Source organism: Ochlerotatus camptorhynchus, unplaced genomic scaffold (assembly GCF_037179485.1).
Source record: "Ochlerotatus camptorhynchus isolate MF236.1 unplaced genomic scaffold, CSIRO-AGI_Acam_v1.1 ptg000132l, whole genome shotgun sequence".
Classification (NCBI taxonomy): Eukaryota; Metazoa; Arthropoda; class Insecta; order Diptera; family Culicidae; genus Ochlerotatus; species Ochlerotatus camptorhynchus.
Genome location: NW_027040622.1, coordinates 1,667,725 through 1,689,425, shown reverse-complemented (window position 1 = coordinate 1,689,425; position 21,701 = coordinate 1,667,725). Strand labels below are relative to the sequence as shown.

General features: G+C 36.6%; 1 protein-coding gene across 1 annotated transcript in view; it reads right to left on the bottom strand.

Annotated features, from left to right (window-relative positions):
- Positions 1-21,701, bottom strand: part of LOC135700317 (uncharacterized) — a 405,673-nt gene that overhangs the window by 376,193 nt on the left and 7,779 nt on the right. Inside the window, exons 2-3 of the mRNA XM_065220792.1 lie at positions 19,941-20,515; positions 6,320-6,526 (exon numbers count right to left, since the gene is read on the bottom strand). Coding sequence (XP_065076864.1) covers positions 6,320-6,526; positions 19,941-20,342 — 609 coding nt within the window. The 5' untranslated portion in view covers positions 20,343-20,515. The remainder of the gene's footprint in view (positions 1-6,319; positions 6,527-19,940; positions 20,516-21,701) is intronic.

The window sequence follows — 21,701 nt, the reverse complement described above, 5'->3', positions numbered from 1 at the left end:
AATATGCGATTTGCAATAAGCTTGAAATGCGAAGAAGAAGACGAAGAAGAAGAAGAAAAAGGGTAGGTTCTGCTACTGTACCTTTCGACCAATGATAGTATGATTGAATCTGATTGATTGAAATACCCCTCACCATCCCTCCCTAGCAGGGGAGTTTGGTAAAGGAGATGATTAACCCGATTCGTGCCTTCCTCAAAATTGACCTTTGCTCGCTTTCTACTCTCTATATACAATTTTCACACTGCCGTACTCTAAAGGAACTATAAACTCTATACTCTCATCTCCTCATCTATCGTATAAAATGAACACTTTAAGTCTAATATTTGTCGTTACGCATCTCGAACTATGTAAATCGTTAACGTATGGAAAAATACAAACATAATTACTTAAAGCCCCTTAGGATGTTTACCAGAATTGTGTAGTTATTCTTTTCAGCATTCCAAATCCCTACCAATTCTACTCAGAAAGCTATGATATTTTTTAAAAAATTGCTGGAGCCCTGATCATTACAGTGAGGCTTATCTTTTAAAATCGATCAAGGACATGTTTTGCCATGTGGAAAATGATTATTTAGGCTTATTATGGAACAAATAAAAAATAGACTTTTTTCATTAACATTTAAAGGTGGCGCAAGAGGCCTAACTCCAAAATAACGAACGATGAACTTTCTAAAATAAAACATGTACCTACATCTTTAAGTAAACACGTGATTTTGCGATACCTTTACTCGTTCTCGAGATAGGGGAAATGCAGGTAATGTCGGCCTAAGTGTCCCTAATTTGGGCCCATACATAAATTCAACAATCGACTAAATTTTCAATAGCGACCAAAAATATCCATTAGTAACGTCCCAATAACGCGTTCATCTAGATAAAATTGATAAATAGCAGATTTTTAGCGATGGGCCCAATCTTAGATCCATAGGTCAACATTAGAGCCTAATAATGATGAACGCGCTGCATACGGACTTACGCTTACATATTGATCTACATACCACAATCAGCATCCTTGCGGTACTAGATGCAGCATATGTATCAGAATGAGAGAGCATGAGAGATAAAGAGAGATAAAGAGAGATAATGAGAGATAATGAGAGATAAGGGAAGAGAGAAAATTAAAAAAAGTTGAGGCAAGCTAAATCTCATTACAGTAAACTCTCTCTAATTCTGCATTTAACACTCCGAACCCAATGTCTTCGATTAAATTTGTAACGGCAAAATTTCAATGTTTGAAAAATCATAGTTCAGCCATTTATTGGCGAATTTCAAATCTATTGTCACCGTTTGAAACTATATATTTTAAACATCTTAAACATCATGTAAATCTATTGATATATTGCTGAGCAAGGATTTTTCAAACGTTGTCAATTAGCCGTTACACATTTTACCGGAGGCTCGTGTTTGGAGTGTTAAGGTTAAGGGATCATCAAAATAGGGAGGATATCAGTGATAAATTTTGTAAACTTGTATTGGAAATGTAAAGTGTAAGTTTATTTAGCCTGGGTCATCAAATTATAAAGTATATCATGTTAGTGAGAAGAAGAGTTGACAGCATTTGAAATGTGATCTTATTTCACGAATATTTTTAAACAATTGTTTATTCCAGATTTGGTTTACCGAAATATATATTTTCGCTAGGGTTTGGAAATTATCCTTGATCCAATTTACGCTATCATTGTAATCTTCAATAATCCTGATGTTTTTCTGATACCCGGTATTCAAGATTTAATATCTGAACAAGTTATCATTATGGTTGAATAAATAGCCAACATAACAAAAGATTACTCCTTGTGTATCTAAAAAATAACTGATTTAGTTATATTTGAAAACATCTTGATAACATATCCTGTCATCCATGCAAGTTGTTTCAACAAATCTCAAATTATTTTACCGATTTTGTATTAAAGCCTTACGCTGATAACTGAAATATGATTGGCAGTGTTTTTTTTTTCGTACCATGCGGATAATATTTTAAGTTTTGAACTAACCTTGCATCATTTCATATTCTTGCATATTAACACCTTATAACAAAATTAGTCGAGGTTGATAACTTAATTAGTTATGTGATAATAACTGAAAACAAAATGTTATCTGAAATAACAAGACTTGTTTTCAAGATGATATCAGGTTGCTATTTTACTTTGCTCGGGTAATTCAGCAACACTAGGAAAGCTGCTATGTTGACCAAGTAACAAAAAGCTAACTTTGTTATCAGCTCCCATGTAGAATATTGAGGTGCTCATCATATTGTTGAGAGATTTGAAGTGATAGCTTCTGCTGCCATATCGTGAAAATTGTCATTTACAATAGAAAGACCAATTAGCACTGCATTTAGTCATTTGTCTGTACCTTTAAAAATAAAGCAAAGTTATTTGCGAAACCCCTTCAAAACGTGTATTAAATAAAAATTCTCAACTAAAGGGCATATGAAGAAGATAAAATTGTTTGAATGAAAAATCAAGATTGCAAAAACTGCCTGGGGACCCCAAGGTACAAACAAAGGGTTACATATCACATGTATGATGGCAGTTTTTTTTTCTATACACTGGTTTGCAGCTACCAAATTCAAAGGCTTGAGATCATCAAAACTGGAGACCTTCAGAAGATTTGCTTTAGAGGCCAAGATTCAAAGATTACAATGGTAACATAAGTGGAAATGATGATAGTTTCTAAAACCTTGTAAATGTAAATTTAAAAAAAAATCTTCCTAACTTGATGAGAAGGACAATTGATGATTTCAATGGTAGCATAAGTTGAGCAGTAAATTTAATTAATCAATTAATATGTTACGCTGAAATCAGATCAGACCCGAATTAATCCAAAAAGAGTATATTAAATTTAAATAAAAAAAGATCGCATTTAAAATACAATCAACCATCCTTTTTTCTTAAACAATATTATCTATAACCCGGTGGAAATTCAGGGTACTCCGACCACATTTCCCATACAAATCTCGATATTGTCCTTAACTTGATGGTCACTTCAATTCCGATTGAGAGAGAGAGAGTTTATTGTAAAGAGATTCCAGAGCATCCTCTCTCATTTTCTTTCTTTCCTTACCTCTATTGATATTTGAGATATTGAGAGACAAATATAGAGATTTTCTCTCAATATCTCTCATTCTGCATCTAACACTGCATGATTGCAATAGTCCAATATGTAAGCGTAGCTTCACTTGCGCGTTCACCGTTATCTCGAGAATCAGTACAGATATCGCAAAACGGACGAAAGTTTTGCCATTCAGGGTAAAAAATCACTTGTTTACTGATAGATTTTTTAAATTCTTTATTAAAGAGATTTTTAGCCTTAGGCTAGTTCGTCTCTAATTTACTGATAGATGCATATATTTTATTTGCAATGTTTTACCGTTCGCTATATTGGACTTAAACCTCTTACCACCTTTAAATGTTAACGAAAATAAACTAAATGTTGTATATGTCAGTTAGTTAGTCCCAATCATCATTTTCCACGAAGGAAAACATACGCCCGAACAATTTTGAAAAATATACACCACCCTAACTGAACATTCTTCGAAGTTGCAGAGCCTTGAAAACTTTCCAGGACCAAACTAATGTTTTCTTTTTAATCTGTGGTCTTGTAACACCGTACACAGTAAAAAATAAATTTTAATATTACGTCCAAGAGGATGCACTTCAATCATGTCGAAAATCTCAATCTAATTTTGATGGCCACAAAAATAAACAAATACAGTAAAAAGCAGTGTAATATCAGTTCATGAACTGTATTAAAGATAATTTTGTCCTTTTTGGCTAGTAATATTACACCATATTTTCGACACGATTGAAGTGCATCCACTTTGATGTGAAATCAAAATTATTTTTTGCTGTGTATTTGCGTGCTCTCTCGCTGTCAAAAAAATCTAGTGTTGGATTTCAAAACCACACAGTACAAGATTTATGTTGTGCTTTGCGCGTGCTGCCAGATGAACTGGTAAAAATCATAGGTGACTGAAAATGGATGGATTTTAAAATCTTTTCAATTAAAAATTTAAGCTTGTTTCAACTAAGGCAGAGAAAAAATCGCATGTAAATTTAAGAAGCTCCTGCAGTGTGCAATCACACTTGAATGTTGCATAGTATAAAAACGATAATGATAACAATACTTTTCCATCGATTCGAAAACGCGTTCTTGCAAGATTGAAAAACAAGCTATTCCATTTCAAACGACAACGAAACCTACCTACATTGCAAAATAATTACACCCATTGTAAGCAACTATTGTCAGAAAAATAACAAACCAAACATACAGCTATCTCACGACTCATGATGGAATGTCTGGGAGGGAAGAACATGCATGCCATGATACCAATAATAGATGACCGAACATGTGTATTTGACAGCCGAACAAAGATGTATAATAGCAAACCAACCAACAACGGCTTGCTCAACTCACGCCAAGGACAACCTCATGTCTGCCGCGGGTTAGAACTAATCGCGCGACCTAGCCAACTATCCCGCACCTTCTTTTGTGTCGCGGGCCACAAGCCAATATCTTATGCTTTGTGGGAAAATCAAGCCGATGATCGTGTGAGAACTAGCAAATCCCCTCCGAACACCGCGTTCTCTCGGGCAATCGCGGGTACTTACTGTCAGTTGGAATGTAAATACACATTCGAACTGAAGCATACCGCATGCGGATGCAACCAATAAAAAAAAATTGCCATTAGAAGTCGTTTGAAAAATGAGAGTAGTAACGGCAGCAGCTCGTGGCTCGTGGCTCGTTATTGATCAAATATGGTATATAGTAAATGACGGAAAATTTGCGGAGAAATCGTGACTCGGATAACTTTGAAGCAGCAGCAACGAATGGTCTAGTTTGAGCTGGAGAGGATTGGCGCTTACTGATGGCGAAGAAAGAAATATAATAGTAAACTAATTTTCGATGCGGCCTTGAAGTTGCTGACCTGATGCCACGACTGGTAAAGTGTTGATGATGATGATGATGATTGTTTTCGATGTTTAATCGTTTCTGACGTGGAGAAAGGAAGCAACAGAAGTTGAGTCGGAGGAATGCCCGTTTGTGGTAGCATGCAATGGGGGATAAGTCGAAGAATAAGAATTCATGAGGCGGCTCCTAGAGGTCAAACGTCGCATGCTAATAAGAAAGTGCACAGTCGTAATAAACAAAACCCATGCACTAAACTTTGAAACTGCATTATATTACAAACCATAAATTCCCCGTAGTAAATGCCATTCAACCATAGCAGCACACACGCACACTACTGGTACGAAATTGACTGCAATGCGAAAGATTTAATGCGATGCACCGAAAATAAAATTCTTAATCCAAACGAATGTACAAGCAATGAACGAGCATTGCGAAGATAAACGTCATTGAAAATCCGGGCCATGCATTGGCTTGCCATATCGGGTCTTCTGCTCGTCATTCAAATGACTCACCACCATCCAGTAAATCTTCGATCGAGCGCATGCGGCCATTAATTCGATTTTCAACACTGCAATGTTAAAATTTGACCCGCCTGCAACTCCATCTTCAGAATCATCTCTGCTAAACCAGTAAACAGCAATGAGCGAAATTTAAAATGCAAAATTCCACGAACTCACTGATCCCCAACCGAGAGTGCACTCGGAAAACGACGAGATAAGGGAAACAACAACATAAAGCATCGCACTAATTCGGATGAACCGGTGAAATTACTCCATTTCATTGATCTAATTTTTGATCCCCTCTCCCCTTCTTCATTTTCCAACTTTTCCGGCGAATCAAAATTTCAGGTTAATTTTCGATCTTTATCGCATCGCTGCAGCTGCTGCTGGCGCGGAATTCCGAAATAAACGGTAATTATTATTATTCACCTCGTTTCGGTACAGAGGAAGATAGAGCGAGAGAGACCCCAACTATCGAACCAAAACCAAGCAGCGATAATTCTGCGCGAGTTGCACTTCAGCTGTTGTCGTGTAGGGTAGGCCTACGATTTCTTTCCGTGCTTGATTCGTTGCCTAACGATTTTCCCTCGCACTTCTTTTCGCTCCTGGTTGGATTTATTTTTTCAAATAAATTTCCCGCTTCGCTTTTTATTACGAATGCATCGAATATGAATGGACGCAAATGCCCAATAAGCTTCGATCGATCGCGAACTACCAAGGCTGTTGAAGGCTAATCTCAAACGGGTTGCATTTCCACAGCTGTTGCCACTACCTACTTTGCTGTGGATAGCAAACAATATCGACATGTGTGCGGCGTTGAATGTGAAGATGGAAGAGCAAATAGCAACAACAAAACAAAAGGAAAAGTTCCACCGATTCTGATTGATTACGTGAACGGGGCTCTCTTCTTACCTTTCGTAGTCGTAGAACTTCGATTTCGTTGGCCTCAACGCTCTTTCGCGTAGACGAAGATGAGCCGGAGCCGAACGGCACTGTGGATGATGATGAGGCTGTCGATGAGGATAGAGATGCTATGGATGTTGCCGTAGCTGCTGATGCTGACGCTGCACCCATCGAGAGTTTCGTTGGAGTTCCTCCGGGAGAGGCCATCTTGGAGTCCTGAAAGGAAAATTGATGAAACTATGAGAAGGAAGACAAGGAAGTGTTGATCAGGTATTTTAAAATCTATGATTGGGATAAAATATATCGTCTTAAGGCGAAGGTGGATCACTAACTTCTTCGATTTTTTTAATAACGCTACGCTCTAGTGCAGTGTTTCTCAATCTACGGGTCCCGGGCTGCTCTCTCGGGTGCGTTGCAAAAATTCTGACAGCTGAATTTATAATTGTGTTGGGATAATCCAAACAGATTTACAATAACAAACTTATGATTTTTTGTAATGCTAGAGTTAAAACTTAAATAGAGATAATTAAGATAGAGAGATAATAGAGATAAGAGATAATTAAATGTGTTCGAAAATTTTAACAAATTTTCAACCAAATTGATAAAAGCATTAAAATAATCTTAAACTAAAGTAAACTTTTTGCCAGATTTTAAATTTCTTAAATATGTTGGCATTTCAAAATCATTCAACAAGTTCAATGCCGTTCAAAGTATTATGGTGATTTCAAGGCCAATTTGGCAATTTTGAAGCCAGTTTGGAAAGTCGTGGCTTTTATATATATTGTCTGCTTTTTTGGGGGCTATTTTGACAATTTTGGGCAGTTTTGCTCGATTTTTAGCCATGTTTGCTAATTTTTTGATCATTTTTGGCATTATTTTGCATTTGGCATTTTTGGTGTTTTTAGAACATTATTTTAATTTTAAAGCTAGTTTGAAAAGTCTTATCATTTATCAAACCATTTTTCTCTGTTTAAGGGTCATCTTGAAATTTTGAACCCTTTTTCTGGCGTTTTTGGTCCATTTTTAAAAAGGTCAATAGTGTTTTAGTTTATTCTGTAAAAATGTCAACTCTTTTTGTGGTCTCAGGACAAATGGCCGAATGACGAATGGCCGATTGACAAATCGCCAAATGGATGAATAGCCGAATTGACGAATGGCCGAATGAGAAATGGCCGAATGGACGACACGAATGTCCAAACGAATTTCAATTTAACGGAACGATGGATTAATGAAATTAATTCCCTCAATCAACTTGACAATTGGTGAAGAAACATTTTATTTTAATGTTGTAGAAATCAGCAATAAGATCATTATATTAGGAAACAGTCTTATTGACAGTTGAAAGATATAACCTTAGATCTTAATAAATGAATAATATATTTTTAAATTTTAAATATTTTAAACATGAGCTGTTCTTGCAAAATACTTGTTTTACTGATTTTTGGGCGCTTTAGAATCAATATTATTAATAGAGATATTCCTTTCTTTTAAACATGAGCTATTCTTAAAAATTGTAATATTAATATCAAATAATAAAACAGTACTCCATATTGCCTTCACGGCCTTCAACGTTCGAAATAAAGTATGTAGAATCAAAACAAAAATTTGGGCATTAGACGGTTAATAGGACAGCATGAATTTTTCATCTGCTGTAGATTTTTTTTTTCATTTCATATAAGCAATCATTGGAGTCTCATCCATTTAGCCATTTGTCCATTCCGCCATTCGTCCATTCGGCCATTTGCCATTTGGCCATTCGTCATTCGGCCATTTGTCATAAGATACTTTTTGTAGGCATTCTTATATATCTGGGTATTTTTAAAGTTAATTTGGTTAACTACCTCATTTCCGGCCTATTAAGCACAACCCGCAATTAGTCTTTCTTAATCTAGCGCAGTTTAGCACCAAACGGAATGTTATTATTTCTGATTGCTTCCAAACTTATTTACCTTTCCGTACGTACCGTAAGATTTGATAAAGAGAAACCAATCGTTGAGATATTGTCAAAAGTCTAACACTGCTTCTTGACGCCAAACTCGGCCTACGGATTCTTAACTCGGCCTAACGCATTGAAACGCCATTGAAACGCCAATGATTTCACTTCGGCCTATCGGATGAAGATAAAAATTGATTCGGTCGGAGCACTTCTTTTGTTTTAGGGAATAATGGGTGCAAACCTTCATATCACGCGTTCTCATTGACTTCGTTCGGAAGCTTATTAACTAAAGAATCGTACCAAACGCATAATTGACTTGTTAACTCTGAAATCATGGATTTATTTGAAGTTTTCTGCTCGATAGGCCCAAAATGGGCGATAACTATTTTAGAGGGGGCGACCCCGGCGTAGTGGTTAACATCCATACCTCTCACGCCAAAGTCACGAGTTCAAATCTCACCCCCGGACAAGTCACGAATGACCCAATAGTGTTAAAGTGAATATAATAAAAAAAAACTATTTTAGAAATCACCAGTCTATGCCATTTCCAAATGACATATATTGTTTCAAACTGACACTCAATTCTTACTACTCGTTGGTGCTCTTGGGCCATTTTATAGGCCAAATAGTGTTTGAGATTATTTTGTGAAAACTTCAACTACTTTTTGGTAGGCATTCTTATGAAGCTGGGTACTTTAAAGTTAATTAAATATATTTAATTATTTTGGAAATTACCAGCCTTCGCCATTCCCACATGAAGTATTTTTTTCATCAAATTGACGATAAATTCTTAAGAGTTTTCCAAGAAGTATTTACGGCTATGCTGTGAAGCTCAATTTTCAGTAAGATCATTTAGTATAGGCATTCTCTTGTATCTGGGTATTTTTAAAGATAATTAGATAAATTTAACCATTTTAGATACCACTCGGCTTTGCCATTACCAAATGCAATATTTTTTTAAATCTAATTGATGCTCAATTCTTCCGAGTTGTTCTAGAAGTATATAAGGTTATTACATATAAATTTCAGCTCAATTTGCTTAGACATTCTTATGTATTAAGGTATGTTAAAATATGATTATCTAATCTAAATTTAACTATTTTATAAATCACCCGGCTTTTCCATTGCCAAATGAAATATTTGTTTAATCAAATTAAACCTCAATTCTTACGAGTTGTTCTAGAAGTATTTGCTCATTTAGTATAGAAATTCTCATGTATTTTAGATAATAGGTATCTAGATAAATTTTACTATCTTATCTGTATATATTCTATATCAATTAGATAAATATTACCATGGTTGTTTGGCTCAAAAAGCGTCTCTTGAACGACCAACTGTGTAATAGATGCTGTATCATGTCTCTGCAATTACTGCAATAGTGCCATCAGGAACAAACGACCATTGTATTAAAGATCTGCCATCTTGAATCAACCATTTGAAAATCATCCCTCAACTTGGAATAATGAGCAGAATTGACATGAATGTGTTACAATATTGCATTTAGAAGGATTGAACAATTTATCAACGACCCACATCCTTTCCCGATCAGAAAGGCATAACAAAATTATAACAACTGGAGTTATTTATTTAACAAAAAAAATGTAACAGAACGTGTTATAAACATTGGCTGGTTAGTTGTTAAAATGACAAAATTCATAACGAAAATTCTTCTAGTGGTAACAAAATTATAACAGATCTTGATATGATTATATCAAAATTATTACAAATTAGATATCATTTGATATATAATATTATTTAATAAGATTAATACACGTATATTCCAATATATGCAAATATAACAACCGTTGTTAGAAATGAGATATAAAATTTGCCATATTTCTGGCAATGGTTATGTCAATTATTTTTCAATTTTTTTTAATCTAAGTCAAATAATTAATTGGAATTCATCAACTGTAGGTCATTTTAATTAATTAAGAGTCATTTTCCTGGCTTCTTTTTGCATAATATGCCAGAATTCGTTTCATAATGTGTGGTGCTTCATCAGCCAAAGATTTTGCAGCAGCTGGTTTGTCTCCTCGAAAAATGCGGAGTTCCAACAACCGATCTGAGAGAAAGAAGGTTGTTTTAGTAATTCTGAACGAATGAATGGCTTGGTTGCCGTCGTTCGTGGTCTTCCACATGGATTGTTAGAGGATCGTCCATCAAATCATGAGATTCCTATGGTGATGGAATTTCATTCATCATCTGGTTCAGAATCAGTAGGCTGCCAATCTATTTCGGATCGTGGTCGGTAGAGTTTTCTGATGACGAATCAGAAAAATCGGAAGATTTTATACAAGCAGAATTCTTTGAAGGATACGATGAACGACGTTCCAGATCGGTATTTATTATCTTATTAATTCAAGCTAGACAAGACTGAGAACATCCTATCTTTTTTCAGGAGCCTTCGAGTTACGAAAATTTCATGACAATATTCATGTCAAAGACATAATGTTTATGGCACTGAATTTTTACATAAGACACAAGCTTACCCAATGAGGTTTGGAAGACTTTATGAAAATGTTGAATATTTTCACGATAGGCAAAACTTTTCCCGAAAGCTTTATCACTTTTACTAATGCTTTCACAGCTCCGAAATGGTTTATTTTTGTATGAATTTTCATGATGGGTATGTCGTCTTCTTGTTTAATAATGACACCACACTAACAACCTATTTTATTTTAAGATATGAAGCTACTCCACAACCTGAACCTCTATGCCCTGTGGAAAACTGTGGATCAATTTAAACGGACTTTTTGGTTAGTTACTTTTCCCATAGAGCAGCAAATCAGATATATTTTTTTGAAATACTCCAAAGAAATAGCTGAATACGAGACAACGGTTATTACTGAAGAAATTCGCGATATAAGCCGTTTATGATTTAAATATAAGCCGTTTATGATATAAACTTACTTTTTATACACATATGCCTCTAATTATCGTCACTTAGAAACAGAAAATAGTGAACAAACTTATATTTTGGAATCATTAACATGCTTGGCATGCACAGTTGTACACACCAACTGCTTATTTGTTAATAACTTTTCACTCAGTTGTTGAAATTTAGTTTTCTTTAAAGTAATTGATAGATTAGGATCATAGTTTACTGTAGACAAGCAAAGAGTAAATAAATCTTATCATTTGAATTAACACCAATGAATTTTTACACTTGAAATCCGAGATGTGCAGCGAGCATTTCTCACTTCATTTTTGCAACGCAAAATCAAATGCAGTTTATTACTAGAATTAAAATCTCCTTTTTTTACATATCAATAAAAAGCTTAAACTCTATTCTATCGACTGCTTCAAACAGAACTATGTTTCGTCAACTCTGTGCAAAGTTATTAACAAATGAGCAGTTCGTGAGCAAAACTGTATATGCCAAGCACGATTATTAATACATATTTTATGTATTGATAGTAATTAAAACTGACTTTGTTATAATTCTGATATGATGAGCAACTTCGCCCAAACCCCTTGTCACTAATATATCAAAATATAACACACGTTGATATACATATCAACCATCGATATAATTGTGTTATAATTTTGTTATGCCCTTCTGATCGGGTTACCACACCTTTTTTTAAATGTTCTAAGGTCTTGAATTATCTTTATTGAAAATAATCTAGGATTTAAATTATTATTGTTATTAAAATAATATTGCATTCAGTTAGATCGATAATTTAGGAAAGCAATCACCATTTGAGATCTAGCGGCGTCGGTGGTGTAGTGATAAGCGTGATTACCACTCAGCTCAGCAGGCCTGGGCTCAATCGCTGTCGGCGCCGCCGGGATGTTCTGAGGCATAACATCTCTGATCACGCCTTCCTTCGGGAAGTATAGCCGTTGGTTCCCGGTTCATGAGTTGATGGGTCGATAGGTGGGGTCCTGGTGTGTGACCTGCCTCCCTGGTGTTGCTAGCATTGGTGCTCAGCACGGAAAACAAGATTGACGGAAAACAAATCAAGGAAAACAAAAACATTTGAAATCTCTATCGATCTGATCTTCAAAACCACCATTTTCGAATTGAAAGTTTCATAGCAATAACAGATTATCTCTATTATCTCTATACAACAACATTTCATTGACCAATTTATTAAAGAATCACCATCGTGAGTCCACTATTTTGAAAATCTACTGACTTCTTGTATCATCCATTTTGTAAATAATCTACCAACTTGGAATTGATATTTTCATTACTATTACAACACCATTGCATTCAGATAGATCGACCATTAAAAAAAAAAGACCGGCTATCTTCAATCGACCAAATTGAAAATCATCCACCACCTTAAATCCACTATTTTAAAATCAATCACCATTTCAGATCTCTTCAGACGGGTCTTCAATTGAAATGTTCATTGCAATAGCAGATAATCATCACTATACAAAAAAAAATGCATTGACCAGTTTATCAAAGACATCATCAACCATTTTATAAAATTCCGGCCATCTTGAATCCACCCGTTCGGAACAGAAATTGCCATTGCAATAGTAGATTATCATCACTATACAACAAAATAACATTGATCTTTTAAATTAAATCAAATTGAAATAGAAAAATTTGAAAACCATCAGAAGCCACCATTTATAAAATCAATCAACATCTTGGAATTCAAATTGTCATTGCAATTACAATAACATTTTATTCAAAGAGATCAAGCATTTAATCAACGACCTTGATCTTGAATTCACCAATTTGAAAATATTCTGCCATCTTGGAATTGATTATCATTGCAATTACAAAAATTATTGTAATCAGAAAAATTGACCATTTTATAAAACTCCGGCCATCTTGAATTCACCATTTTAAAAATCATCCACCATTTTCAATTCACCATTTTGAAGATCAGCTACCATTTTAGAATAGAAATTGTCATTGCAAAAGTAAAGTATCATCACTATACGACAAAATTGCATTGACCTTTTTATCAATGACCTGAAAATCTACTACCATTTTGAAAATAATCTGCCATCTTGGAATTAATTGTCATTACAATTGCAAAATTATTGCATTCAAAAAAATCGACCATTTTATAAAAGTCCGGGCATTTCACTATTTTAAAAATAATCCACCATCTTAAATCCAACATTTTGAAGATCAGCCACCATTTCAGAACAGAAATTGTCATTGCAAAAGTAGAGTATCATCACTATACAACAAAATTGTTTTGAACATTTTATCAGAAATCCCCCATTAGACTGATGCAAAATTTGAATTTTTCGCTCCACAGTGCTTAAATGGTTTCAAATCGGGTCCTGATTAGCCTCCTAAAGATACAAATCGTTTGGTTAGAAGCAGACTTCGCACAAGCCATTTGAAGTTTACATGTAAATTACTATGGGACATCTCAACTTTTTGTTCATTGCCTTCTAGTCTTTTTCCATATTGAGCTGCGAAACAGTTCGATAGCCATTATTATAGAAAATTTTCTCAGCTACAACTTTGCTCAAGATCGTTGCTATGTAAATCGAGACAGGAAAAAGTTATTAATTATTTAAAAGATTGGTAAACTTATGACATGATCAAGCAGCTGCTCTGTAGGCAATACTGTATTTGCAGTATGACATAGTAGCCATGATTGTTGTGTCCTATTCAACACCCCACTTTCGATCCTTGCATTTAATCAAAAAGTGGTCTTCAACAAAGTTGTAGCTGGAAAAATTTCCTACAAGTACAGGTGAAAGTTTTTGAAGCAGACCGATATGGTGAAAAATCTAGGTTTTACCATAGTAATTCCCATGCAAACTTCAAATGGTTTGTGCCATCTCAGTTTCTCACCAAATTGGTTCAAATTTTGAGAGGTTATTCAGGATCCGATTTGGAATCGTTTAAGTATTGTGGAGCGAAAATTTCAAATTTTGCATCACTCTAATCCCCCATATTGAAAATCAATCACTATCTTGGAATTGAAATTTTCATTGCAATACCATTTTTTCAAAAAAATCAAACATTTTATCACCGAACCACCATCTTGAATTCACCATTTTGAAAACCTACTGCCATCTTGCAATTGATTGTCATTGCAATTGGGTTGTTAAACTTTGAAAATCATACCGATTTTTATACATCATTTGACAGAGCTTCGTTTTCTGAGCACAACGATATTTTTATCAATTTAAATCAAGATTTAAATTTTTGATCATTGACACTAAATCTATTCGTTGACAGCCCGCTCTCATGCAAAGTTCCACCAAGCGGTGCTAAGATGGTGATTTTTGCTAATGTAATCGTACCTATTTAAAATTGTTCCAGTGTACCAAAATTGATGAAATTTTGGAATTCGGTTCCATACGAATATGTATTTACCTCAATACCCCTAAACAACCCAATTACTATCTTATCTTATCATTCTTTATTGAAGAGACTTTCAGTTGCAATTACTAAATTATTGCATTCAGAAAGCTCGACCATTTTAGCCAGCACCGGTGGTGTAGTGGTAAGCGTGGCTGCTTCCTCACCCCAATGGGTCTGGGTTCAATCCCAGCCGAGGTCGGTGGGATTTTTCTGTGGCATAAAAATCTCTGGTCACGTCTTCCTTCAGAAGGGAAGTAAAGCCGTTGGTGCCGGCCCATGTGTGATGAATGGGTGCGATATCTCCTACGCAGGTGTGGAAGCTACCAATTGATGTCCGTCGGTGATTGGCAACAGCGATCGACGTTAAATAAAGGAAAAAGATCGACCATTTTGTAAAAGTTAGGCCAATTTTAAATCGCTATTTTAAAAATCAACCGCCATTTTGGCATTGAAATTGTTTCAATAGTGGAATTATCATAACTTTACAACAATATTCTTCTCCTTTCTTCTTTCTTTTTTGATTTATTATAGCAACTGTTTGTATCAAAATTCAAGCAACACAGGGCCTTCTGCTGCAACAAGCCCACTGCGATTTGTGTGGGGAGAATCATATGGAGGGTTCAAGTCATGCCAACCCAAAATATCCTTATTCTTTGGGAATTCCGTATGCTTTCGCTGATTGTTCAAGGTACAAACATCAGCTAGAAAAACTCCAACGGTCTTTGACGACGAGCAACCCCATTGACCTTCTCCGTCAGATGAGGCCCACAATGATACTGCCAACAATCAATACGAAACTAACGATTTCAAATTGGCTCACTGCTTGAATAGCCTATTGGTCCCAAGCAAACGATTAACGTACCGCCGTAGTCGAAATTTTAGTACTACACTATGTTTGTTTTGATTCGCTATGAAAGTTTGACAGATAAAATGAGGGGTTCGTGGATTTTCCTATGTTTCGAGGGGTGCATCGATTAGTTTGGAACCGAAGATAGTACCAGAGCTGAGCCAAAAAGATGAGCACGTTTCTTCGGGACTTTCTGGTCTTAGAGTTACCTCTATGATACTGCCCTAGTTACAACACCCATCATCCGACGTATTTTCTTACGAAGATGGTCGTATTCATAGAATATTTGAAATATTTCATGAAATGTTTCATCACTTTACACACTCCATTTATATGCATCATATTTAACAGAAATTTTCACTACTTTTTCGAACTGTGCATTTTCCAGCAGAACTCATGATAGGTTCGCTAGTTTCCGTTTCTGCTACATATGACAAATTCATATACTTCTTGAAGCTAGTGACCTACATTTCTGTTACAAAGAGCAACAAAACCAGACAGGTCCCATAAATTCCCCGAGTTTATTTATAAAATAACACACATAAATAAACTGATTTCAAACCTCTACTGGCTGCTGCGGGCACCTACGAGTCGCCAAGAGATAATCTGGAATATCATCAATCACTTCACATGATTGATTCCATTCGAAATTCCTCCCAAAACACCGAGAATCACCCAGCTCCTTAGCGTGCATCTATGTGCCATACCGACTCTCACAAGGTGTGCACAAATCATAACTCCAACCAAATGCAACGCAGCAGCAACAACAACAACAACAACAACAACAACGGGGGAACCGGAAAACCGATGATCACGCACACGGAGCAACAGATCTACACCAGCAATCCCCTCGTATTCCTTACACATGCATTCGGTTAAAAATAGAAAATATGCAATTCTCTCAGCCCAATGACCGAGGCAGGGTTGCTTCGACTCATGTTGCTGTGAAAAATGTTTTTCCGATTTATGGAATCATTAGACGCTGTAATGAAATGTTGTACTTGTAAGTTACAAGAAGAGGTTGAAAAGTGTGGGTTTGACTCATAAAATCTGACAATTTCGCTTTCCGAAAGCCATAGTAAGCGATTTTATGATTCGTGAACGTTCACTCTGAGTGGGCGCTCACGAATAAAAAAATCGCAGATCGTCATGCGAAAGCGAAATAGTCAGGTTTTATGTGTCAAACCCTGCCTCACTTTTTACCTGTATAACGACTTTGAAAACGTTATTTAAGGTGGGTTTAGACTAGGCAAGTCAAATGATCAACTCAGTTGAATTCAATTGGCTTGAAAAGTTGAGCCTGGTTCAACTTTTTTTCAATGTGAGTGAGTTGATTAAGTCAGTTGAATGGCATGGTTTGGTAAATTTTCTCGACTTCCCTGGGCATAGAGTATCAGAGTATCATTGTGTGGCAACAATATACAAATTCATGAATTGATATTGGCATCGAAAGCTCTCAATTAATAACTGTGGAAGTGCATTTAGAACACTAAGTTGAGAGCATTTCTTCTTCTTTTTCGCATATCAAGCTTATTGCTAAGTTGACAGCACGTAATAAGCTAATATGCGCTAAGCAATAAGCTTAAAATGCGAACAAGAAGAAGAAGGGACCATGGTGTCTTTCGTTTGGAGGTTGATGAGTACAATTCGGTTTTAAGGTTACCGGGAAACACGAAATATTGATTTTTCTTTATATATGCACTAAAAAAAATAATCATAGCATACTTAGTTTAACTTGCTCAATTAGCCAAAGGATTCGCAGCAACACTGTTTTATTCTAATTTGGAAGGGATCTGGATGAAATTTATCCACTTTGGAATGAAATTCATCTGCTCAGATTTTATTCAGTGCAAACGTGAATAAGTTTTTTATTAGAATAAATTATTTCTTGTAAAAGCATCCATCTTGAAATGCATAAGCAATTTGTAGATAATAAGTCTTAAACATCATAATTTTCAAAACTGACGGTGTTTAGAAAAATCGTTTTGAAATCTTTAATTTTTTTAAGTGTAGTGATGATATTTTAAATGTTTTGGCATTTTCTCACATAATTCTCTACAAATCACTCTTGGACAATACATTTGAGTAGCTCTTATCATTTTTTAGTTATATTTTTCTGTAGAAAAGTTGAAAAAAGTTTCACCCTGATCAAATGGAAGTCCCGATTTTTTAATGAAAATAAGTATGCAAAGTTGCTTAAAGTAGACAACATCTTTACATCCACATTGTTTCATTGAAATCTGAGAAGGTGCAGCCAACTTCATAGTCGATTTGATGTGACAAAGTATATATACAGGGTGACTGGTAATTCGTGGTACTCCCGAGACGAGGTGAAAGTAGTCCACATTTGCAGTAAAAAAAATGTATGGCAAGGTAGGTCAAAACGTCATTCCTTACCGAGTTATTGAGCAATTCATTTTCTACTGATTCAAAGTGTCTCATTTTGCTCGGGTATTCATAAGCAATCATCTCTGCTGTGATGTCCTGCCGGATTCCAATCCAAAGCTTGCTTGCCAATTTCGTTTCCGCCCTTCCGTAGTGTGTGGCCGACCCACCTCCACTTGCGTTCTCGAATTTCTGTTTATAGGGGAAATGGGCCCATTGCTAAAAATTTGCTATTTATCAATTTTATCTAGATGAACGCGTCATTGAGACGGTTCTAATGGATATTATTGGATGCTATTGAAAATTTAGTCGATTGCTGAACTTATGTATGGGCCTAAATTAAGGACACTTAGACCGACATTACATACATTTCCCCTATTACATATAAATGTAACGTTTAACGGTTAGAACCTGATCAATTTCATTCTAAAGTAAGCCTGTGGCGCCAATTGCATAGAGTGGATGCTTACTCCCTGGTGGGCTTTGGTAATATTCGCGAGTGCCCGAGCAAAAAGTGGTAGTGTTGCTCAGTAATGTAAAATAAATAGATCAATAACTCGGTAAGGAATGATTTTTCGACCGACCTTGCCGTACATTTTTTTTGCTGCAAATGTGGTCTACTTTCGCCTCCTTTCGGGTGTAACACGAATTACCAGTGAGTACAAAGTATCATTACAGCATCTAATGAATCCAAAATTCCGAAAAACATTGTTTACAGCGAAGTGAGTCGAAGCAACCCTGGACCGAGGTGTTACACACCAAACACAGAGTATGCAGCACGCAATGCTTGAAACTAAGGTGCATGCTTGGCGCAGATAGCGTAATGGAATGCCCTCTCCCTACGGTTTTCCACCCGAGCCGAAAAGCTGATAGGGAAATGCATCTCCTCGGGAGAGTATGGCGCGTGATACTAAAAATAACCTCCGGCCAAAAATCCGCTGAGTGCTATAAGCTGATGACTGTAGATGAACGGCCAGCCGAAAAGTAAGATGCGTATGCAAAGAAAGTCGTTCCATGAATACCGCAATGCACCGAATACCGGACCCGACCATTAATTGGACATTCATAACAAATATGTCTGATGAATTAGAACGATACACACATACAGTGATAATAAACTTTTAAAAGCGTCCGGATTTATGGACTCCGGATTTCGAGTCTTGACGGTGCGGAGAGGGCGACAGGGAGATCATGCGACGACGATTGTGTTGATCGCACGCGCATCTTCCATGTTGGGCGGGGAGGGGTGTAGACTAGCGCGGGACGAAAGTGAGTCGTGGATCGTAGGGTCACCAGGTGGTACAGATCTGCTTAATTCATGATTACACATATTTGATTGCGGTCAAATAAGCTCAGATAACCAGATGTTGTAAATGGTACATGTTTACCCATCCGGAATTTTACGGATGTGTTTTTGAGGACTTCCGCAATTGCTAGTGGAGAGCTTTCTAAGCATCCAGGGAAAAATATTCAGCAGATGGCAACCCCAAATCTCGTCATTCTTGCCGCGCCACATCTACGATGGGGGGAGATCGTGATTATTGCTGCTGCTGCTGGCTGCTGTTGCCGAATAGCACACGCTCCCATGCTAATGATTTTATGAGTAATAAATTTTCCTTCCTTCATTCAGTAGTTTCTTTTCTTTTCGGGCGAGGAATGGGGATATTCGCACACACACATTCCGGGCCTGATGCATTTCACTCTGCGCCTCTCTGATGGTCGACACTTAATTGGTGGGTTGCCGACCGCTCATCTTAGAACCGTAATCGACCCGGAACGACACGACGAGGCGCGAAGGAATGCGCTATCGTCTCCCTGCAGCATTCTCCCAAGACCACCGTCAAACACATGGTCCTCATCCGTACCTCGTCGGAAGAGTGCGTAGTGAGTTTGTGTGTGTTTTTTTGGGTGATCGGTTGATTATTGCTTCTCTATTTTCGGGTGCGGATTTTCAGCCGCGTGTTGAAACTTTATAGCGATGTTATTTGAGCTGATTGACACTAACAAATTGGTCACTTTGGGGGTTTTGGACCGGAATGCACCCGAGAACCGTTCTCGCCTAGATCGTGATATTTTCGTGCCAGACAAAACTGGGTCGACTCGACGGAGCCGTTCCAACATTACCACAAGAAGACCAAAACAACAGAAATTCATTACTCACCGATCCCTTGGAATAGTTCCACAGCGTTTTGACGACCCCTCCGTTGCTGGTGGCGATTCCGTTTACCAGTTTCGTTTTTACGTTTCCTTCCCGTTCCGGATCGTACACCGGCGAAGCGGACGGCGTAGTTTGCGATGAGCCACCTCCACCCGAACCGACTGACGAGGGCTGATCCGGAATGGTGGCCAGTCCGAAGTTCACCTCGAAATCGAGCGACCGGGTAAAGTGGTGCTGACCGGCTCCCCCGTACGGACTGCCACCGTTCTGGTTGAACGAAAGCGACCGGGCGAAGGAACTCTTGAAGTACTGACACGGTGCAGCCGACGAGGACACGTCGAATCCTGTCTTCTTCGGAATTCGGACCTCGTTGCTCTGCAGGTGCGTTTCGATCGTTTTGGACATTTTGTTCTTCCTGTTGAGGGGTTTTTTTATACACTGCCTGTTTTACTGTGGTACTAGTAGAAGTAGTAGTAGTTGCCAGATAAGTTCCACGCAGGCACGCTTCATTGACACTTCACTGCTGTTTTTGGGAACGACATTCGGCTGGAATTCTCGCCGAGGGAAGCACTCAGTCACTGGAATAGGAGAAAAATATGGTAAAGTGTTATTAGTTAACTATCTAACTTTTATATTTGAAACAATTAAATCTACGTGTATCTGACGGTTTAACGGAATATTGTTATCTAATCAAATATCATGTCTAGATGCTTTGTAGGTATGCGACCTGACACCGAAAAATTTCTGAGATATTAGCTCCAGGAGAACTTTAATCGGTTTGGTTAACGAAATGTATGAGTTAAGTCCAAGAAACTTTAGAGATCATTGAAGTTTATTCCCAATGTAATAATTATAAACAATATGTTTGAGTGTCCAAATACTTAACAGTTGCTCCATAAATTAAGAAGAATTTTTTATTCTTTATTATTGTTACATCAACAGGCTATTATCAAGCCACAGTGATGCCACTTAATACTAATAACAGGAATTGTTTAAGCTTATAAAGTGTGTTGAGCAATACAACTCAAAACTTATAGTTGGAGTTAATAACTTGAGAGGATGTTCAAAAACATGCAATGAGAAAAAATCTCAACAGCCTTCAAGTTTGATCCAACAAGTTTATTACGACAGCTGTCGCTCTACGAATAGGTATGTATCTTGGTGGAATAAAACCTTGGAAAAATTTCACAAGAAATCCCGGAAGCTATTTAACCGGGTAAAAGTTACAATGGAATCAATATAGCAGGGCTGGTAGTGCTTATGCGATATAATAGTAGTGACTTTAGTGACTACCAATACGAAAATAGTGACCAAATAGTGACTTTTAAATAATAAATAAGTAACCAATAGTGACATTTATATGGTGACTCAGAAATTCAAATACGGTTTGATATTGAAATAAACTCCATTTTTTGTCATGGAACCTAAATTGGGAAATGACTCTAATGTTGGCCTATGGATCTTAGATTGGGCCCAACGCTAAAAAACTGATATTTATCAATTGTATCTAGAGATGAACTAGATATTTTTGGCCGCTATTGAAAAAATTTAATGTATAAACCAATAAAGCCATTAGGTTAAATAGGGCTTAATAGATCATTACTACAACATCCGTATTTTTCGTAGATATTGAATTTGATTCTGCTTTCGAAATCTTAAAAAATTGTATATATCTAGGTAAGTTAACCTTGATAATTTGCTATTCCCCTTCTTTTAAACTTGCCTCTGAAATAAGCTGAACAAAAATAATATTGCATTCTTAAA